The sequence below is a fragment of the Crocodylus siamensis genome, chromosome 7, assembly GCF_052110815.1.
Source record: "Crocodylus siamensis isolate JL-2025a chromosome 7, ASM5211081v1, whole genome shotgun sequence".
In the NCBI taxonomy this organism is placed as follows: Eukaryota; Metazoa; Chordata; order Crocodylia; family Crocodylidae; genus Crocodylus; species Crocodylus siamensis.
In genome coordinates, this window is record NC_143401.1 from 80,924,910 (window position 1) to 80,942,715 (window position 17,806).

Genomic DNA, 17,806 nt, shown 5'->3' on the forward strand with positions numbered 1-17,806 from the left:
CCATGATTTTTTTTTAAATAGTAATTTTTCATTTCCATGGAAGGGCAAAGAGTTTCAGACAAAGACTGATTCCAGGAAAAGAAGCTGCAGCAGTACAAAGTATCTGGTTTTTCATTTTAACAAACTGGTAGACACCTGTATGGTACATTGACTATCACATGTCAGAGAAAGAAATAAAATTAGATTATCTGGTAGTGTAACTGGGGTGGGCAAGCAGGGCACCAGCCTCAGCTGCTTATTTAAAGAGGGCATCAGTGGCAGCTCTCGGGGAACCTGGGTCACTGCAGGAGCTGCATCAGCCCCTGTGTGAAGAGGTAAGTGCTCAGCAGAACTGCCCTCACTTAGTGTGCTCAAAAGTCCTAGTCCTGCCTTTGAGATTATCATGCCTCAAAAGTGTAGGACTCTACCTCAGCTCAAGGACAATCCTGCTGTTTGCACTATGGGGTCCTACAGTACATCGTTTAATAGGTCAGAAATAATTCAGTAAGCTTTGTTTCCCTTGGAATATACAGAACAGAAACCTGTTCTTTCCTATAGCTAATGCAAATAGATACAAATATGCAGCATATTGCTGTGCAGTGCTTAATAAGTGGTCTGCATGGAAAAATTGCTAGCTAGACCTGGTTTCTCCGTCAGAACAGCCGTAGAACAAAGCATGTGTGTTTGTCTAAAAGCACTAGCAGGCTCTCTCTCAGGATGCTTGAGATCTGCCGCTTAGTCTGGCTTTTCAAGGTGTCGATGAGAAGGGGGAAGGATAGTATTTTTGATATCTCTTCTGGAGAGTCATGAGGAATTTGTCATGTGTGCAAGCAGCACTGAGAACAAATGAACTACATTTCAAAATAATAGCTGAACATGGTATGGATTCATTACTATAGGACAAATGCTATATTTAATGATGAGTTATTTTACTTGAAAAGGCTATTTTTCCACAGGGCTTGTCATTCCACTTTTTAAAATTGCTATGCATTGGACAGCAGAAGAAAAAAAGTCTGCTGGCTATTTTGTTTTAATGGAGTCAAAATGGCTTAATTGTATTTTGGGAAAATAATCAATAGTAGTCATAGCAATTAAAACATTTAAGGTCATGTTATGCCTCTGGGGTATTGCCTATTTGAAAGTGGCATTACAGCTTGTCAGGTCCCTGAGTGGACATGATGACTCTGTGAGCACCACATTTTTCCACTGGGGAGGAGAGTAATTTGTGACTTGCATTTTTAAGAGATGAGGTACATTCCCTCATTGATCAGCCAGCTCTGTTGCCTGTCCCATGGATTCTGCTAGTCCCCACCTCTGCTCACGTTATTTTTGATAAGTTGTTGTGGGAGAATAACATACCCAGAGCACAAAGGTTGCTGTTAAGGACAGTGTTCTTGTGATGGGTAGATGAGAGCAGGCTCCTTTCTCCCTCCCATGCTGAGCAGCCATATTAAGCAAGGCCAAAATTTTGCCTTAAAAAGTAACAGAGACTTACTGTGATACCCTTAGCAATATGCTAGTGACTAGGATGTAATGAGCAGCAACGCTGGACAATAGGTGCAGGGTCTGTTTTCAGTCAAATCAGATCAGCATACAGATACAGTAGGTACAGCGGTGACCATTCCACTTGCCAGCAGTACCGCTAAAAATATCTAAGAAACCAGTTTTTTGCCATGTTTAGAAAAAAAAAGCAAAACAAAAAGGCAGTAGTCACATGATACTATAATATTGTTTCCAAAACACAAACAACAACAATGTAACTTGGAACTAGGTTATAAATGCTCGCTCTTTCCCAAGACCAGTGGTTACTATATTCATTTTTAAATAAAAATCTTACACTCATAAGGAGGCTACCAGTATGCTTCAATATAACTTCAACAAATTCATAGGCAATGTCTCCTGTGTTTTATTCAAATTTTGCAATAAAATTAATGGCTGCTATGCACTGACACATAAGGCGAAAAAAATCATATCGGTACAAACTACTATTTACCCTGACTTCCACTCAGTGGCATAACTGTTGAGCTTCTCATGGCTTCCCTGGAGTTGTTAAGTTCTCACTGCAAAACCTGTTCCAACTCTACTGAAACTGTATTAGTTCTGGTGATCCTTTATGCCTGATGGGATTTCCCTGGAAATGTCTAAAAATAAGTCTGAATTCAGTGCATAGACGCAACCAAATATTCCAGTATATTTACACATTTATGAATAGTCTCATATTGATGTCAGTGACTACTTTTCTCAATAAAGAATACTTTGCATTGACTCTGGCATGGATAATTCATCTTATTTCATACTATCTTAGTAGGGCCATCTCATGTCTTTGAAGTTGTTATACTTTGGGTAGAGGAAGAAAGACAATCTGCCTCTGACAGCTTAAACTTGGAATGCCCTTTATTTATTTAATTTCAGTTTTGTCACTATATTAGTATCCCTCCTAGGTCTTTGTAACCTGTGAGGAAATTTGATACATGACTCATCTTGGCAGGCCATTTTAATTAGTGCCTGTCATTGTTAATCACTCCCTCTTCAGGACTTCCAGTTGGTGACAAGTCTAGATAGCTGTGCCTCTGCAGGAATAGGATTTACATGGCAAGTGGTTCGATTGATGGAGACAATCGAAGCTGCATCAGCTTGTGCTTGTAAATGTCACGTATCAGGTTTCTGGGATTTAGTAGTATTTTTCAGCATCATTGGTGAACAGTGCATCATCAGATGACCCTTGTCAGAGAATACACAATTGTTATTCCCTATCTGAATTTGCAAAGTCTAGGTGGGGAGAATGAAACAGAACTTCAAATGAACAGAACGTTCTTGTAGACACTGTGGGTGACAGGATATATTAAAACAATGCGCCATAGGAATCTGCCAGTGCTGCCCTACTGAATCAATACAGGGGAGTACGGTTATGATGTCTGACTGAGTTCTTCGGGATTTTTTACATTAAACACTGAAAATGACACATTTAGAAACAGGAATACATAAAACGCCCGTGAGAAATGAAATTCAGCTTCATGGTCAGAGGTCATATAGTGACAAACAGATCTTGTTATTCAAGTCTTTGATTAAAAGCCTGTGCATTCTGCTCTTCTTTATAACTTGCTCGAGCTGAAGTGACTTCATGACGTTTGATACATAATGAACAAGGCAGATGCTTGTTACACATATTTATATTTGTAGATTGGACTTGCCTTTTTCAAAGGCTAGTGTCTATTTTGCATGAACTAAATTGAGCTCAGCTGTACTTGACTCTGCACTTTGTGGGTACAGACACTTACACACATACTTTAAATGACCTAACACAGTGGTTCTCAACCTTTTTTTGGACCAGGACCCATTTGTAAGCATCGATGGCAAGTCCTGACACAGTGCTCCTTGCTCCCAACCCCCTGCCCCCAGCCCCACAGTGTGTGGGGCAGGGGGTGGGCATGTGGGGCCAGTTGGGGGGTGGGGCATGGAGGGTCCTCCAAGCAACCCCTGGCAGGCTGGAGCTCTGCCAGCCTGCAGGGGAAAAGCCATGGCTTCCCATGTTTCTCTCCTTAAAGGATAATCCATTTTTAAAGTTTGTTCACAACCCTTTCATCTGTCCTTGCGACCCACTTTTGGGTCATGACCTATGGGTTGAGAAACGCTGATCTACCACCTGTACACAGAGAGATTAGCATTTACGTCCCTCATCAGTGGACTTTGCAGATGCATTTCTAATACTTGCATGCCAACAGATGAGAGATTATTCAAAGTGTAGCCATAAGTTTGTTTAGACTAATTTCTTATGGATACATGAGAAGTGTAGGACAATTTACCCCATTCTCAGGCACAACAGACAATTAAGTAACGATTTTTTTTTAAATGGAGAAAAAATGAACTAAAAATTTTTGCTTATTATCCAAGTTTGGCAAAGAGGAAATTTGGTTAAAAGTACTTCACAGAACAAGGGAATTTCAATGTAGATTTTTGTGCAGACCAGCCTATAAATCATAAGTGTCCTCAGATTGAGCAGAAACAAGGAATCGTAAGTTTGAAAGGAACTTCAAGGCTATCTAGCTCAACCCCGATCAGAGCTGCAAGAGGCAGTATACCTTAATCATCACAGAGTGATGCTTATCCAGCTCCTTTTTGAACACCTCCAATGAAGGAGGTCTCACAACTTTCTAGGCAGCTTGCTCCATCGTCCTACTGCTGAGGCAGTTTTTCTTAAGCTCTGATTCAAATCTGCTTTCACTATGGTTGAAACCCATTTGTCTCATTCCTGCCCTTGTGGGAATGGAGAACAGTTGTTCTCCTTCTTCTTTATGGCAGCCTTTCAAATATTTGAAAACTGCTATCACATCGCCCATTAATTTCTTTTTCTGCAGACTAAACACACCTACTTCCCTCAACCTATGCTTCTCATCTAGCATTCCAGCCCTTACATTGTCTTTATTAGTCACCTTTTGCATCCTCTCAAGTTTCTCTACATCCTTCTTAAAAGTTGGTGCCTGGCACCCCTGATTCGAGTGGTACTACCAACTGCCCATGCCGTGCACCGAATACTTTTTTTAGCACCGCCCAGAATTGTTTTTGCTGTTTTTTGTAATTGTATCACATTGCAGACTTGTGCTGAGTTGTGATCCACCATAATCCCCAAACCTTTTATCAGCAGTACTTTGTCTAGCCCCATTCCATATGCCTGCACTTGGTTTTACTTCTTAAGTTCAGCAGCTTAAAATTGTACTTGTTGAATTTCATTTTGTTGTCTACAGAAATGAAATTCAATAGAGATTAATGTAAAATTTGTAGGACGGAACTGCCTGTGTTGCATGTTGAGAACTAGGACAATGGGACTCTGGTTCTAGGTGCTCTGGTAACAGAAATAATGAACAATAGTAATAACAATACTTACTATTATTTATTATTATAGCATCATCAGGAATGTCGGGTATATTTGGGCATCAGGTTGTCTGGGCGGTTGGGTGAATGAAAGACTCTTCTCTGCAGTGAGGAAATGGTGAATTTTAATCCTGCTAAATCTAAGAATCAGATTTTCAAAAGAATGGGGCACCAACAACCCGGACCAGATTTTGAAAAAGAGTTGAGTACATTGGGGATCATATTATTTTGGAAAAATGACTAGAAGAGCTCTTTGGGAACAGCTAAATGCTGATCACTGATGATCTTCAAAACTAACCTTTAAATTGATCTTTATGCGGGTACTCAACTCTTTCAAAGTATGTTGAAAACATGAAAGTCTGGCCCTGGGTTCTTTTACATGGGACCTCTAAAGAAATGAATTTCTCTAAATGTAGGGTATTCATTTGGGTCAAATGGAACTTATATTAAAAGTCAAATATTTAAACATTTGAATTGTTAAAAAATAATTCTACTTTACATGCTGCATGATTTAAATATACCCAGGCACACCTACATACTGGTTTACACACACATGCACACATGTGTATTTGTGTTTTTATAAAACAAATATACAAAATACATATAAATGTGGGTTACTTGCTGGCTGATATGGGGTTAACATGAGTGTTTTATTTTTTACATTTTACTTACAGTTAGAAGCAGTTGGATAGTGGGTGTTTAATATTAACACTTCTTTTCATTTTATAATTGCTTCAGACTACCAATTCCCTTTTGATGCAAAAATTCATTTAAATTCCAACATGCTGCTTCTGTCATCTAGCTATAGATTTTTTTAAGAGCATTAATAGCATGAAGGGGATTGGAAAATTTCAGCTTTGCTTAAAATCTGGGTGGTTTTCTTTTCATGCCAGGATTTCTTTGTTTCAAGTGTCCCTGACTGAAAATGTAGGCTATAATAAGGGCTGCACGCCAGTAATCTGCCCATTATATTTTCCGTTCATTTACGGTGCGTTATAATGTTCTTACATCTGATTATCATGACAGTGTAAAAATAATTTGATCAGCTGGAGCCAGGGATATTGTAGACAGTGTTAATCTGAACTGTCTCAATGCATGGCAATCTAATCTCCAACATCTCTGCTGCTGCAGTCTTGTGTCTCTTCTAAACAGAACCTGTGAATCATTGTTGTGTTGAAATTGTGTGCTGATCTGATGATGTAGGTAAACGTCCGCTAGCAAGTGGGATGAGATCATGAGATTTAGTTTTACTTGTTCCTTGTTTAGCTGTTGATTATTGAAGACTTGCATGCAAATATTGCATGCATATGCTCTTGCTTGAAAAGCAGTATATGTAGGGGGAGAGATTTTGGGGGACTTTTGCAAAGCACAAGGCTTTCTATACACCCACAGACATGCTTTAAATCTGGCAGATAACCATATGGAACCTGTTTATGTGCCATTTTCTCACATGCCATTCACAATATTAGTTAATATTGCATGATGATGTGTTTATTGATCTGCTAGGGAGAAGACAGGTTAGAGCAGGGGTAGGCAACATTTTTTGGCTGGAGTGCCGAAAAAACACAATGTCTACCTTGGAAGGTGCCGGAGTGCCGACATGCTGCAGCCCAGAACAGCTGTTCACAGCCTTCCAGCTGCGGCCGGCCCACGGAGGCCAGTCTGCTCCCAGCAGGGCTTGCAGCATCCCAGGTGCCTGCTGAGAGCAGCCTGGGCTCCGTGGCTGGCAGCAGCTGCTTAGAGCCTGGGCTGGTGGTGGTGTGCTGAGCAAAATGGCCTTGTGTGCCATGCTTGGCACATGTGCCAGGGGTTGTTGACCCCTGGGTTAGAGAAGAATTAAAAAGAGGCTGAGCCTGAAAAAGAGAAAAAAAAGAAAATATAAGGTGAGAAGTGATAAGAACGTTGGACTGAGGAGGGAAAAGAAATAGAATATTTTTAAAGGAAAATAGGCAACTTAATATTGGATTGGAGCAAAGAGGGAGGATACATCTCTGGGCCTGTGGCATCACATTATGATGTGATCAATAAGTTGAGGGTGAAAACTGTATGAAAATGTAATGCATAAAGAGCAGAAAGTTGGTTAGGAAAGTAGTATGAACTGTGAAAGATTTGTTAACTCCATGCTTTCCATTAGCTTTCTTGCATGGCCTAGGCAACTCAGTTAATCACTCTGTATTTATTTTTCCCATCTGTAAAATGGGGACAATAACATTTCCCTATACTGCAGTGAAACTATAAGTGTAATAGCTATATTAAAGATCATGTGGTGATCAGGTACGAGGGATGACTGGGGGCATATCAACATGTGGTTAATGAATACAACAGACAAAACCTGAATAATGAGCGAAATAATATCTGCCACATCAAGTATACTTGGAAGGAAAACCTACACAAAGATTATAAAATCTGCACAACAAACACTGATTTTTTTTTTGCCTTTTGTGGATATATTATGCTGCAGAGACAGAACTGTCTGACAGAAGTGACTAAAAGGAAACATAATGTTACTAGGAAACACCTGAATGAAAGTGAATCTTAACTGACCCAACTTTCTTGTGATCTGCAGGTCTTTTTCTTTCATGGCTGAAATTTTACATTTTGGTTTGAGAGGGACACATGCAAGCTGCACTTAAGCTCATATTTGTGTTAGAACAGTGTGTACTAGATATAATAAAAGAACTTTTTAAGCCTTTTAAAAGCACACTGTCTACAATAATGTTTCTACTGCTTGTCCTGCACATAAAAATACCTGAATAATAAATTCAGTATTTTCTTCATGCTGATATAGGAAACTTTCATATATTATGTTTCCATGTGCTTACAAGGCAAATACACCCTTGTGATTTTTATATAGTACAGGATTATGCTAGATTCAGATAGTTGCAGAATCCATTCAGCAGACCCTCTCAGCATGTTTTTTTTTTTTTTTCTCACAGACCTAAAGCCACCTAAACTTGCCTGCTGGAACATTTTCCAAATTGTTTTCTGGTTTCCTTGGAAAGTTTTGTTCTTAAATGTTTATACGTCCTTTGTAAAGTGGCATGAGACATTTTGACACCGAGTGCTACAGAAATAGCTATTGCCTTCAGATCTCAGGCCCAGTGGCGAATTCAGTTTATGAGTTGAATTGTACTATAGCCAGGTCACCAAGGTGAAGCAGAGATGCTGCCCAGTGCTTTTTTTAGGAGTCCTTCTGGCTGTTGCAGAATTTCTCATGGCAAACAGGGAAGAGTGCACTCTGTATCTCATCCACCCTGCAGCACTGAAGTCATTTTGACTCTTCCTCAGAAGAGAGGGAACAAATAAAATGAGTTCTCAAGCAGGTATGGTACAACACCTTTTATTGAGAACACGCAATAGGACTGTATACTGGACAGTGTCATAGCCTATAGCATACAATGAATATGGCAAGAACCTTGCCACCAGTTGTGAGATCTGGATAGAACGTGTCAATTAAACCCGTTCTGTTCTTCAACTTCACCTAACTCTAGCCCTATTACGGCACTCACACACGTGCACTTCTTTGGCACAAAACATCTGAGAATCCTGTTATCTGTTACCACTGGGCATATCTACATGAGACGCTTAACGTTGCTTTAGTATGGTTTACTGTGAAGTAACCATGTGCGTCTATATGTGTGCATGCTTACTTGGAAGTAAACTTCCCTAATATGAGTAAATTTGCTACCTAAAAGTGCAAGTAGCAAATTCATTTGGCATTAGTAACATCACTGTACCACTCATGTAGATGCCTGAACGGGAGCAAAGTTTGATTCTGGTCAGCAGTCCAGCAGGGGGCAGGAAATAGCTCCCTGCCTCCAGGAGCTGCCTGCTGCTGGGCAGGCTCTGCCACAGGAGCCCGGGTGGGGTCTATGTCCCCCTGCCTCGGCAAGAGGGAGCTCCAAGCCTCCTGTGCCCATATCACTATTGGGGAGTGGGGCTGAGACATCCTTATCTCCCAGATCCTGCTCTGCCTCCTTGATCAGGGAGTGGGGGCTGGGAGGCCTTTTTCTTCCAGCACCAGCTCCGTGACCTTGGGGCTGTGTCGGGGAATAGATCTGGGACCGCGGTCGGTACCGCCTCCCCGCCTCGGGACCGCCTACTGGACGTCAAGGAGTGACTCACCACTGGTTAGGCGTTCGTACGTGTCTGTCTTGTCTGCCATGACTTTGATGGTGATTCGGATTGGTCCAGTTGGTCCGGCGCATACAGTCCAAAAATGAGACTCCTTCATACCTGGGGTCCCGAGTTAATGAGGGCTCCGCCACCCCTACACCCTCGCCTGATCCACCAGGTGTGTGACCGTCCAGCTGGACTGGTCATTTGTTAGGCTGGTCCATAATGTAAAGACACATAAGATGAAGCCAATGGAAAAGCCACGGCCAAGGTCACCTTGGGCGTGTCACCGACTTCAACCCTCAGCCGGCTTTCCCTGGTGCTCCCCTGTCTGCCAGAGGGTGGGGAACCCCCTTCCACCCTGCAATAGGCTTCTCCGCCCGCACTAGAAAAAAAAGGAAGCAGGGCAGCAGCTCCTGTTTCTGCAAGTATGCCCTGCTACAGTTTCTAGCGTCTCTGACCCCTGCCGGGTCCTAGTCACTCCCCGTGGTGTCTAGCCATCTTTGGCCCTGCTGGGCTGGCGGCCCGTGTTTTCAGGTCCCGCCGGGGGATACCTCTTACCCCAAAAGGTTCGGCCGCGTCTCCAAGCGGCTCGAATCCGCCGAAGGGCGATCCCGCCGATGTCGACTCCTCCACCTGCTCCTTCCAGATCCGCCCCTCCCCAGGATGGCTCCGGTGCTTCTTTTATATCGGTCCAGGTCGTTCCGGCACTTCCCTCTTCTGGGACCCTGCAAAGGGTAAGTTCCCACCGCGCGTTTCGAGCCGGAGCGCATGGGGTGTGCTTGGTTGCGCCTAGGTGGGGTCCTTCGGGGCCTGCCGCCGCCTCCTCTCCCTTACAGGCTGCTTCTGGGAGATGCTTATCTCTTAGTGCCAGCTCCGCAACTGTGGGACTGGTGCTGGGAGATCCTGATCTCCCAGCCTGGGCTCCATGGTCACAGAGCTCAAGCTGGAAGATTCTTACTTCCCTGTCTGAGCTCCATGCTTGTGGGGCTTGGGTTGGGAGACCCTTATCTCCCAGTGGAACCTCTGCTGGGAAATAAGGGTCTCTCAGCTACCGTGACCATGGATCCAGGTGCTAGGAGCTCCCTGCTGGTGGAGGCAGGAAAGCCTGTTCCCTGCCCAGCTTTGCAAGTGTGGAGCTGGGGGGGGACAGGTAGGGGGAGCTTGTTCTCTACCCCATCCCCCCAGCTCCATACTCATGGAGCTAGGAAGGGAACAAGTGCAAGTGTGGAGCTGCAAGCATGGATCTGGGTGGGGGACAGGCTGCAGAGCTTGTCCCCCCTCCATCTCCCGGATCCACACTCATGGAACTGGGTGGAGAACAAGCTCCCACCCTGTGTGACTGGGTGGAGAGAATGTCCGCTTGCCCTGGCAGAAGGGAGCTTCCAGCTCCTACTCTGTGATAGTGGAGTGGGGGCAAGAGTATGTTCCCAGCCCCAGCTCTGCAATTGCAGAGAGGTGGCTGGGAACAATCTGGCTAAGTTCACCGATGACACCAAACTGTGGGGAAGAGTGTCCACACTTGACAATAGGCTAGCAATCCAGGCTGACCTTGATAGGCTTGTAAGGTGGGCGGATGAAAACCTGATGGCATTCAACACAGAAAAATGCAAGGTGCTCCACCTTGGGTGGGGAGGGACATTCCGCATCACACTTATTGGCTGGGCAGTGCTACATGCTAGCACCATGACCAAAAGATACATGGGGGTCATGATTGACCACAAGATGAACATGAGCCACCAATGTGATACCGCAGCTGGTGAAGCAAACAGAACTCTGGCTTGCATCTATTGATGCTTCTTAAGCAAGACCCAGGAAGTCATCCACCTACTGTACTGGGTCTTGGTGAGCTTACAGCTGGAGCACTGCATCCAATTCTGGGCTTCACAATTTGGAAAGTATATGGAGATGCTTGAGATGGTCTAGAGGAGAGCTATGCACATGATCAGAGAGCAGGCCTTACGAAGATAGGCTGAGAGCCATGGGACTCTTCAGCCTAGAGAAGTGCAGGCTCAGGAGTGATTTGGTGGCAGCCTAAAAGTACATAGCTGGTGTACATCAAGATCTGGGGGAACACCTGTTCACCAGAGCACCCCAAGGGAAGACAAGGTCCAAAGGTCACAAACTCCTGGAAGACCATTTTGGTTGGACATAAGGAAAAACTTCTTTAGCATCTGTATTTCCAGAGCCTGGAATAGACTCCCTCCAAAGGTGGTGCAAGCACCTACTCTGGACACTTCCAAGAAACATTTGGATGCCTATCTTGCTGGGATCTTTTGACCCTAGCTGACTTCCTGTCCTTGGGCAGGGGACTGGACCTGATGATCTTCCGAGGTCCCTTCCAGCCCTGTGTTTATGAAATCATGTATTTTTTTCCAAACCATTTATGTAAGGAACAAATGAGTACGGAGAGATTTTATTTTTCAGACTAATTTTATTTACAAAGTCCAGGTAAATGTATTCTGGGAGGCTTTGCAGTTAATGGCAAGAAAAAGGAATGATGCCTTTTGGGTTTGTAACAAAATCTTTTTTTGGATTAGTCATCCTGATTCTGAAAACTGGCCAAAGAAAATACCAAAAATAAATACCATTGCTTTTGTTCCCTCTCTCTTTCTCTGTTTCTATTTCTCTGCATGTATATCAGTGTATATAACAAGATTTAAAAATAATATAACTCAGTTTTTCTTTCTTTTTCACTCTAAGTTTATTCTCCCTTTTCCTAGCATTTTGACTGTGGCTGTCTCCTAAATTCCGTTTCCATCTTTGCTGGATGTAAACCTGCCTCTGTAAAATTTATGATCAGGGAGATCCTCCAGCACAATTGTCATATTATTATATAAGCCCAGGGAAGGAAAAAAAGTTGCTTCTAAAAGCGCACAGTGCTTATGTAGAGCTCTGAAGTTGCTGGTTATATCTTGTATCGTTGTACAGTCAGAAAGACTTGAGACGCCAGCATGGCACTTTGCAGAAGTGATACTCCAGTAAATCCCGTCTCTGGAGATGCTGCATTGAGAGAGAGCAACTTTAGTGTTCTGTATAGAGGCTCTGTCTTTTAACAATTATTTAGCAAACGTTACAGTCAGTATTCCATTGTGGACATTTTTCTTCTTTTCTCTACAGTGTTAAAAATTCTGGTGTCCCTGGCAATATGCAAAATTTGCTGTTTATATTATTATGAATGGTAGAGTCTGATTCTTAAGCAAGCTTAATATTGATTCACAGTGCAAACCAACGATCAGATTTACAAAGGGGTATAGATGTTAATTCACAAAGCAATTTTTAAAATGCAACTAGGTACCTTTCACTGACTTAAATGGGATATATAGAAACCTAACCTGCATAATAGGCACTTTTGTAGATAGATACCACAAGACACCTACCTGCACCTTTAGCAGTTAAATACCTTCATAAGCCTGTCTCTGTTTTGCTTTTTTTGTCATGATGGTTACTTTACTGGACAACTAAGAGCAAGATAAGCGCAGTAGTAGGTATGGACCTATTGTAACCCTCACTGGCACACTAGTCCAGGTGATATGCCAGATTCTGGATACTCAGTGTGCCAGTAGCCCTGGGAACCCCCTCAGGCAGGTCTGCTGACTGAGGTGTCTCCCTCACCCTCACTGCCCAAGAATTTACTTTATGTCCAATAAACAAATAAATTTCTTTATTACACACAACTGTATACAGAAAAGAAATGATTAATCAACAAGAAATATATATATATATAGTTAATAATAAAACCAATAATTTGAATAGAATTTACAACTGCAACAATAGATGAATAAGTCCACCACACTGGGTGGTGCTGCTTGCATCAAACAACCTCAATGATTACATTCAACTGTTTATAACACTTTAAAACAGTTCCCCACCCCCCATGACCCAGGTTGACTTCCCTCTAATCACACTCTCCTTCCCATAATAATAAAAGGCAATACAGCTTTAACTATGATCCACCACTAGGTGTCAGAGGTGAGGCTTCTGCTGCTCCAAGGATGGTGGACTCTCTGCTCTTTCTTGGTAACTCAGCAAAAAAAAAAGTCTCTGATCAGCCACTGCAGGTAATAGGCTTCTTTTTTTTAGTTTCTGAAAAGTACACCTCCTGCAAACACTAGGGGTTGAGTGTCTGCTCATATACCCATGAAGATTTAGGATTCTCACAGCCTGCTCTGGACTGTCTGTCTCCCCCAGCACCTCCACATGCAGACAGGGGATTCCTTCTGCAGGCCTGTCTCTGCAGTACAAACCTTTCCAGCCCAAACAGAGGACCTCTGCCTGCAAGTCCCTGACCAGGCATCTTCTTCCACCTTCCAGCTAGCTTACCAACTCATCCCCACTCTTTCCCTGGGTACCTGTGTCCCTGATTGCACAGCTTCGACCCGGGTGGGGAATCAGTTTCTCTTGGGATGACTGAGGCTTTCATCTGTCCTGAAGTCTGCTCCACAGCAAGCCTCAGCAACATTTCCTCTGCCTATGGAAAAGAGGGTCTGATCCAGGCTGGTGTAGCTCTCCTGGCTTTTTCCAGGCTGGTATAAGCTCTCCTGCAGCATCTCTGTCCAGGTGCTTTTCCCTCCCTCAGCTTTTATGGCTCCCTAGTAGCCAATCAGAGTCCAGGGTTTGCAATGAGGGCTCTGGTTACAGTTCAAATCCTCATTAAAAAAAGCTATAAATTTTGCACAGCATACCCTCCTTTTGGAAAAGCTATTGAACCCTCCGCAAACTTTTTGCCGTCTTTTTTGCAAAGTTCTTAGGCATAGCCCACCCACTCAGCTTGCAGCCAAGCAAGTCTTTGCAGCTGTTACGCTATTATTTTTTTTGCTGGTAGTGGTTCATTTAAGCATTATCTAGCAGATCACCATCTTGTAGAAGAGAAGATTTAAAATATTTCTCTCCAGTCTTGTAGAAGTTGGGTGAACATTAGTTGTACTTGATCATGCAACTAGAAAACTAGTGAAATACCCTCTGCTACCCAGCTTCCCTTGCTCCCTATCAACAGTCCTGGAAATAGCTAAGAGTACTTTGTGCCTTTAGGCCCAAAGTAAAGTCATGGCCCCAGAGATGAGTCAGTGAGTAGGACAGTGGTTCTCAACCATTTTAGACTTAAGGCACCCCTGGATAGATTCAAGGCTCCCCTCATCAAATGTCAGCTCTTAGTTTTTACTCATTTTCTGAGTACAGAAAAATACTGGAACAATTTGTCTGTTGCAAAGAACTCAAAAAGACTAGAGTAGGTCTGAATGTTTTTAACACTATGGCTTCCTAGTTGAAATCTCTGGGTTTATCTTGTGAATCATGTTTACACACTTAACAGTGTTAACTTTGCATGGTGCCCCATGATACCTCTGGTAGGATCTCAAGGCATCACAAGGTGCTGTAGCACTCTGGCTGAGAGTCACTGGAGCACAGGTTCTACCCCACACTGGACTGGCCATAGGATCAGATGTCTACCTCAGTCAAGCTTAGAAGGTTCCTAATCCTCTCCAGTTTTTGTTCATCTTCAGCATTCAGTTTACAAGGCCCTTCATGAATAATTAACCTTTTCAAGACTCATACATCCCTCATGTTTATGCCAGGAAATGGAAACAGCCTGCAACTAAAAATATGAAGAGCCACAGTGGGCACATCTATACATGTCCCTACAGCACCTTTGTCACTTTTGGAAGTACTAAATGACTAAAGTACTAAATGACGGCTCAGTAACAGCCTCTACTGCATCATGCATGGTTATTATTAGCTGGTAAGTCAGTGTAGCAACACGCTATAATGAGGGCCCAAGTTGCTACAGCGATGTAGCTGCAGCATCACAGTTTGTGACTGCTGACGCTATATTACTGTAGTGTATTGCTATGGCGACACAGTGTAATGTGTAGACGCGCCCAGTGTGTAACTGCTTTTACATAATATGATGGGATTGTGATCCAAGAGTTTTTATTTCCTTTTTTCATTCTTGCTGCATTAATGGTAGGAATTATAAATGTTCTCTGTCTGGGAGAGCAAAGTTCTCAGACTGGAGATTCTCTGGAACCTACGCAGATATTCCAAGTAAGTCTTTAGTCAAGGGAGGTAGAAAGCTGACTGCTGAATATGTTTCTGCATAAAAGGAAGGGAGAGGAGTAAACCTACCTTTTGAAACCCAGAAATGTTATTCTGGTGGTGCCCGTTACTTCCATCTGCCTGGGTTTTCAACTCATGTGCCAAAACCAGATTCGCATGTCAGTTCACCAGCCAATTGCTGATATAACTTTGCAAAGTGGGATTCCTCTGACTCACAGCTTTGTGAGTGTTATTGCACTGAAAAACATTTGCATTAACTTGATAACAAGAGGAAAAAGAATAAATAGAAAAAGAGTAACCTATTGCTTTCTGTTTAGGAGCGATTGGGTGACATCTTATAGGGTAATGGTGAGCAATGACAGTCACACCTGGATTACTGTCAAAAATGGATCTGGAGATATGGTGAGTACCATAAAAAAGGGGCTTCATTAGCAGTATTGAATAAAACCTACTTGGGGAAGAAAACACATTGAATTTTGAATTTACAAGTTGTATTAAAACTTCGTGGTGTATAATTACACAATGTGTACAATTTACAATACAATTTATACAATGTGTTATAAAATTATATAGTGTGTGTGTGTGTGTATATATATATATATATATATATATATAAAACCAATTGTCTATATATATTAGAGAATCTCCAAAGCATCTAAGGAGGTACATATTCCCCCAGACCTCCCCATTGTCTGAATACACTTGTTCTGTCCCACCTTGTACTGTATACATTGGTTCTACAGAGTGCTTTCCACTGGTTTTGCAGAGAGAATCCCTCCAGCTCCTTGCACATGTTGTGTTATAGGTGCAAGGATCTAGATTCTCAACTGTTGTGTATTTCCTGGCGTCAACCAAACTACACTGATTTACAGTAAATGAGGATCTGTCTTGATATGTGAATTTGAACAGAGACATTCTCAGCCAGGGTCCCACTGACCTCATCTCAATTTTAGGGCAAAGCATGGTACACAGACAACAGTAATTCATGGTAAGCAAGTTTGAATCAACCTTGGGAATCAATACAAAGGTTTAAATTGTCAGTATGTATGTAAGGAGGCCAGACAATCACATGCTTTGTGTTGGGAGAAGATCCAAGATTGTATGTTCTGGGTGTCCCCGAGTCCTTGGGTGTGTGTTGTCCAAGAAGGCTCTGGAGGGGATGGGCAATGAGCTCCACCTCCTCTGTAATCTGGCTCACTTGTACATGACTCAGAAAAGCATTTCTTTTTGGAGATTCCCTCTCCTATGACTCAAGGTCTTACTAGGGTACAGTCTAAACCCAACTTCTGAGGTGTACCTGGTGTTACAACCAAAGGTTCCCTTGATCCCTTTGAAGAGCTAAACCTGACATTTTTTTATGCTTAATCCTAAATAGATTTTTGAAGGAAACAGTGAGAAAGAGGTCCCAGTGCTCAATGTGCTACCAATACCCCTTGTTGCACGATATATCCGTATAAACCCTCGATCATGGTACGGAGAAGGGAGCATCTGCATGAGAATGGAAATCTTAGGCTGCCCTCTTCCAGGTAAGCATCCTTCTTAGGTACAGATGGCAAATACTGCCAGAACCACAATATTTAGGTTGTAATCTTAAAGCCTATCCTGGTACTTGATTTAAAATCTCTTTTTAATAAAGTGTGTAAAATCTAACTGGCATAAATAGTGTCATTCTGTTAATTGGAACAGTAAAATGCATACAATCTGAAAAATTGCACATGTCATCTAATGAGGATTTATCTTGTGTTCAGATGAGGTGCAAAGTCATATAACCTTATTAAATGAACATGTTCCAGGAAGGTATTAAAATTACACTGAAATATTCACCTGTATGTTCATAGATATTCATACATTCATAGATTTTTAAGGCCAGAAGGGACAGTATGAACATTTATTCTTATTCCTTGAATTAATCCCTGCTTCAAGACCACTAGAACATAACTTTTCAGAAAACGTGTCCAATCCAGATTTTTAAAATTCTGGCAATAGAGCATCCACCATAATCCTTGTTAAGTGTCAAATGTGGGCAAATTTACTTCATGACTATGGAAGTCACATATCTTGACATTTAGTAAAGGAAATTCTTTTAAATGCTAGACTTTTCATTATACATAGTAGTGCACAAAGGATCCCAAGTTTTGTCCTTTGGAAGTTTAAATTATTATGAAAATAAGACATTTAATGTTATGCTGGAGCTGGGACAATAAAGGGATTATTGAGCAGAATATTGCTATAAGTACTTTGTGAGTTAGTAGATACGAGGTAGAAAGCTAATTCAAGTTCCTTTATGGAGAAAAAGACATTCCAGATTTCATATCGCCTCAAACCTAAACGCCTATTATGTGTTTTCATTAGATATTTTAGAATCAGGTTTATGTGGGTATATGATGTCAATACATTTTTGCATCCATTTGTAGAAGTTTTTTTTTCTCCTTAAGGTGGTCAACTACTGATTCTAAATCCTTCAACTGAATTCTTTTTTGATCTTAAGTCTGGCATCGTGGGGATAGCTCTCTCTTTTTTTTGCAGGGGGCTATGAATAGTATTCTCAAAAATACTAGAGCCAGAAAAAGAACTGCCTTTCCAGAGCCTATCATTACTGCTTTAACTGCTCCTGCTGCTGTTCAGAGACTTGCTGCTTCCAGTTCCACTGTTGATGTAGGGTCTTCACATGCCAAACAGAGGTAGCCCAATTTTTGTCCTTTAGAAATTTAAATACTTGTGCAAAGCAAAACTAAACAAGGTTATACTGGAGCTGGGGCAATGAAGGGAGCGTTCTACAAGCAAGAAG

General features: G+C 42.2%; 1 protein-coding gene across 1 annotated transcript in view; it reads left to right on the forward strand.

Annotated features, from left to right (window-relative positions):
* CPXM2 (carboxypeptidase X, M14 family member 2) overlaps positions 1-17,806 on the forward strand; it is a 157,302-nt gene that overhangs the window by 74,710 nt on the left and 64,786 nt on the right. The window contains exons 5-6 of the mRNA XM_090057350.1: positions 15,336-15,420; positions 16,394-16,544. Of these exons, the coding sequence (XP_089913476.1) occupies positions 15,336-15,420; positions 16,394-16,544 (236 nt within the window). The remainder of the gene's footprint in view (positions 1-15,335; positions 15,421-16,393; positions 16,545-17,806) is intronic.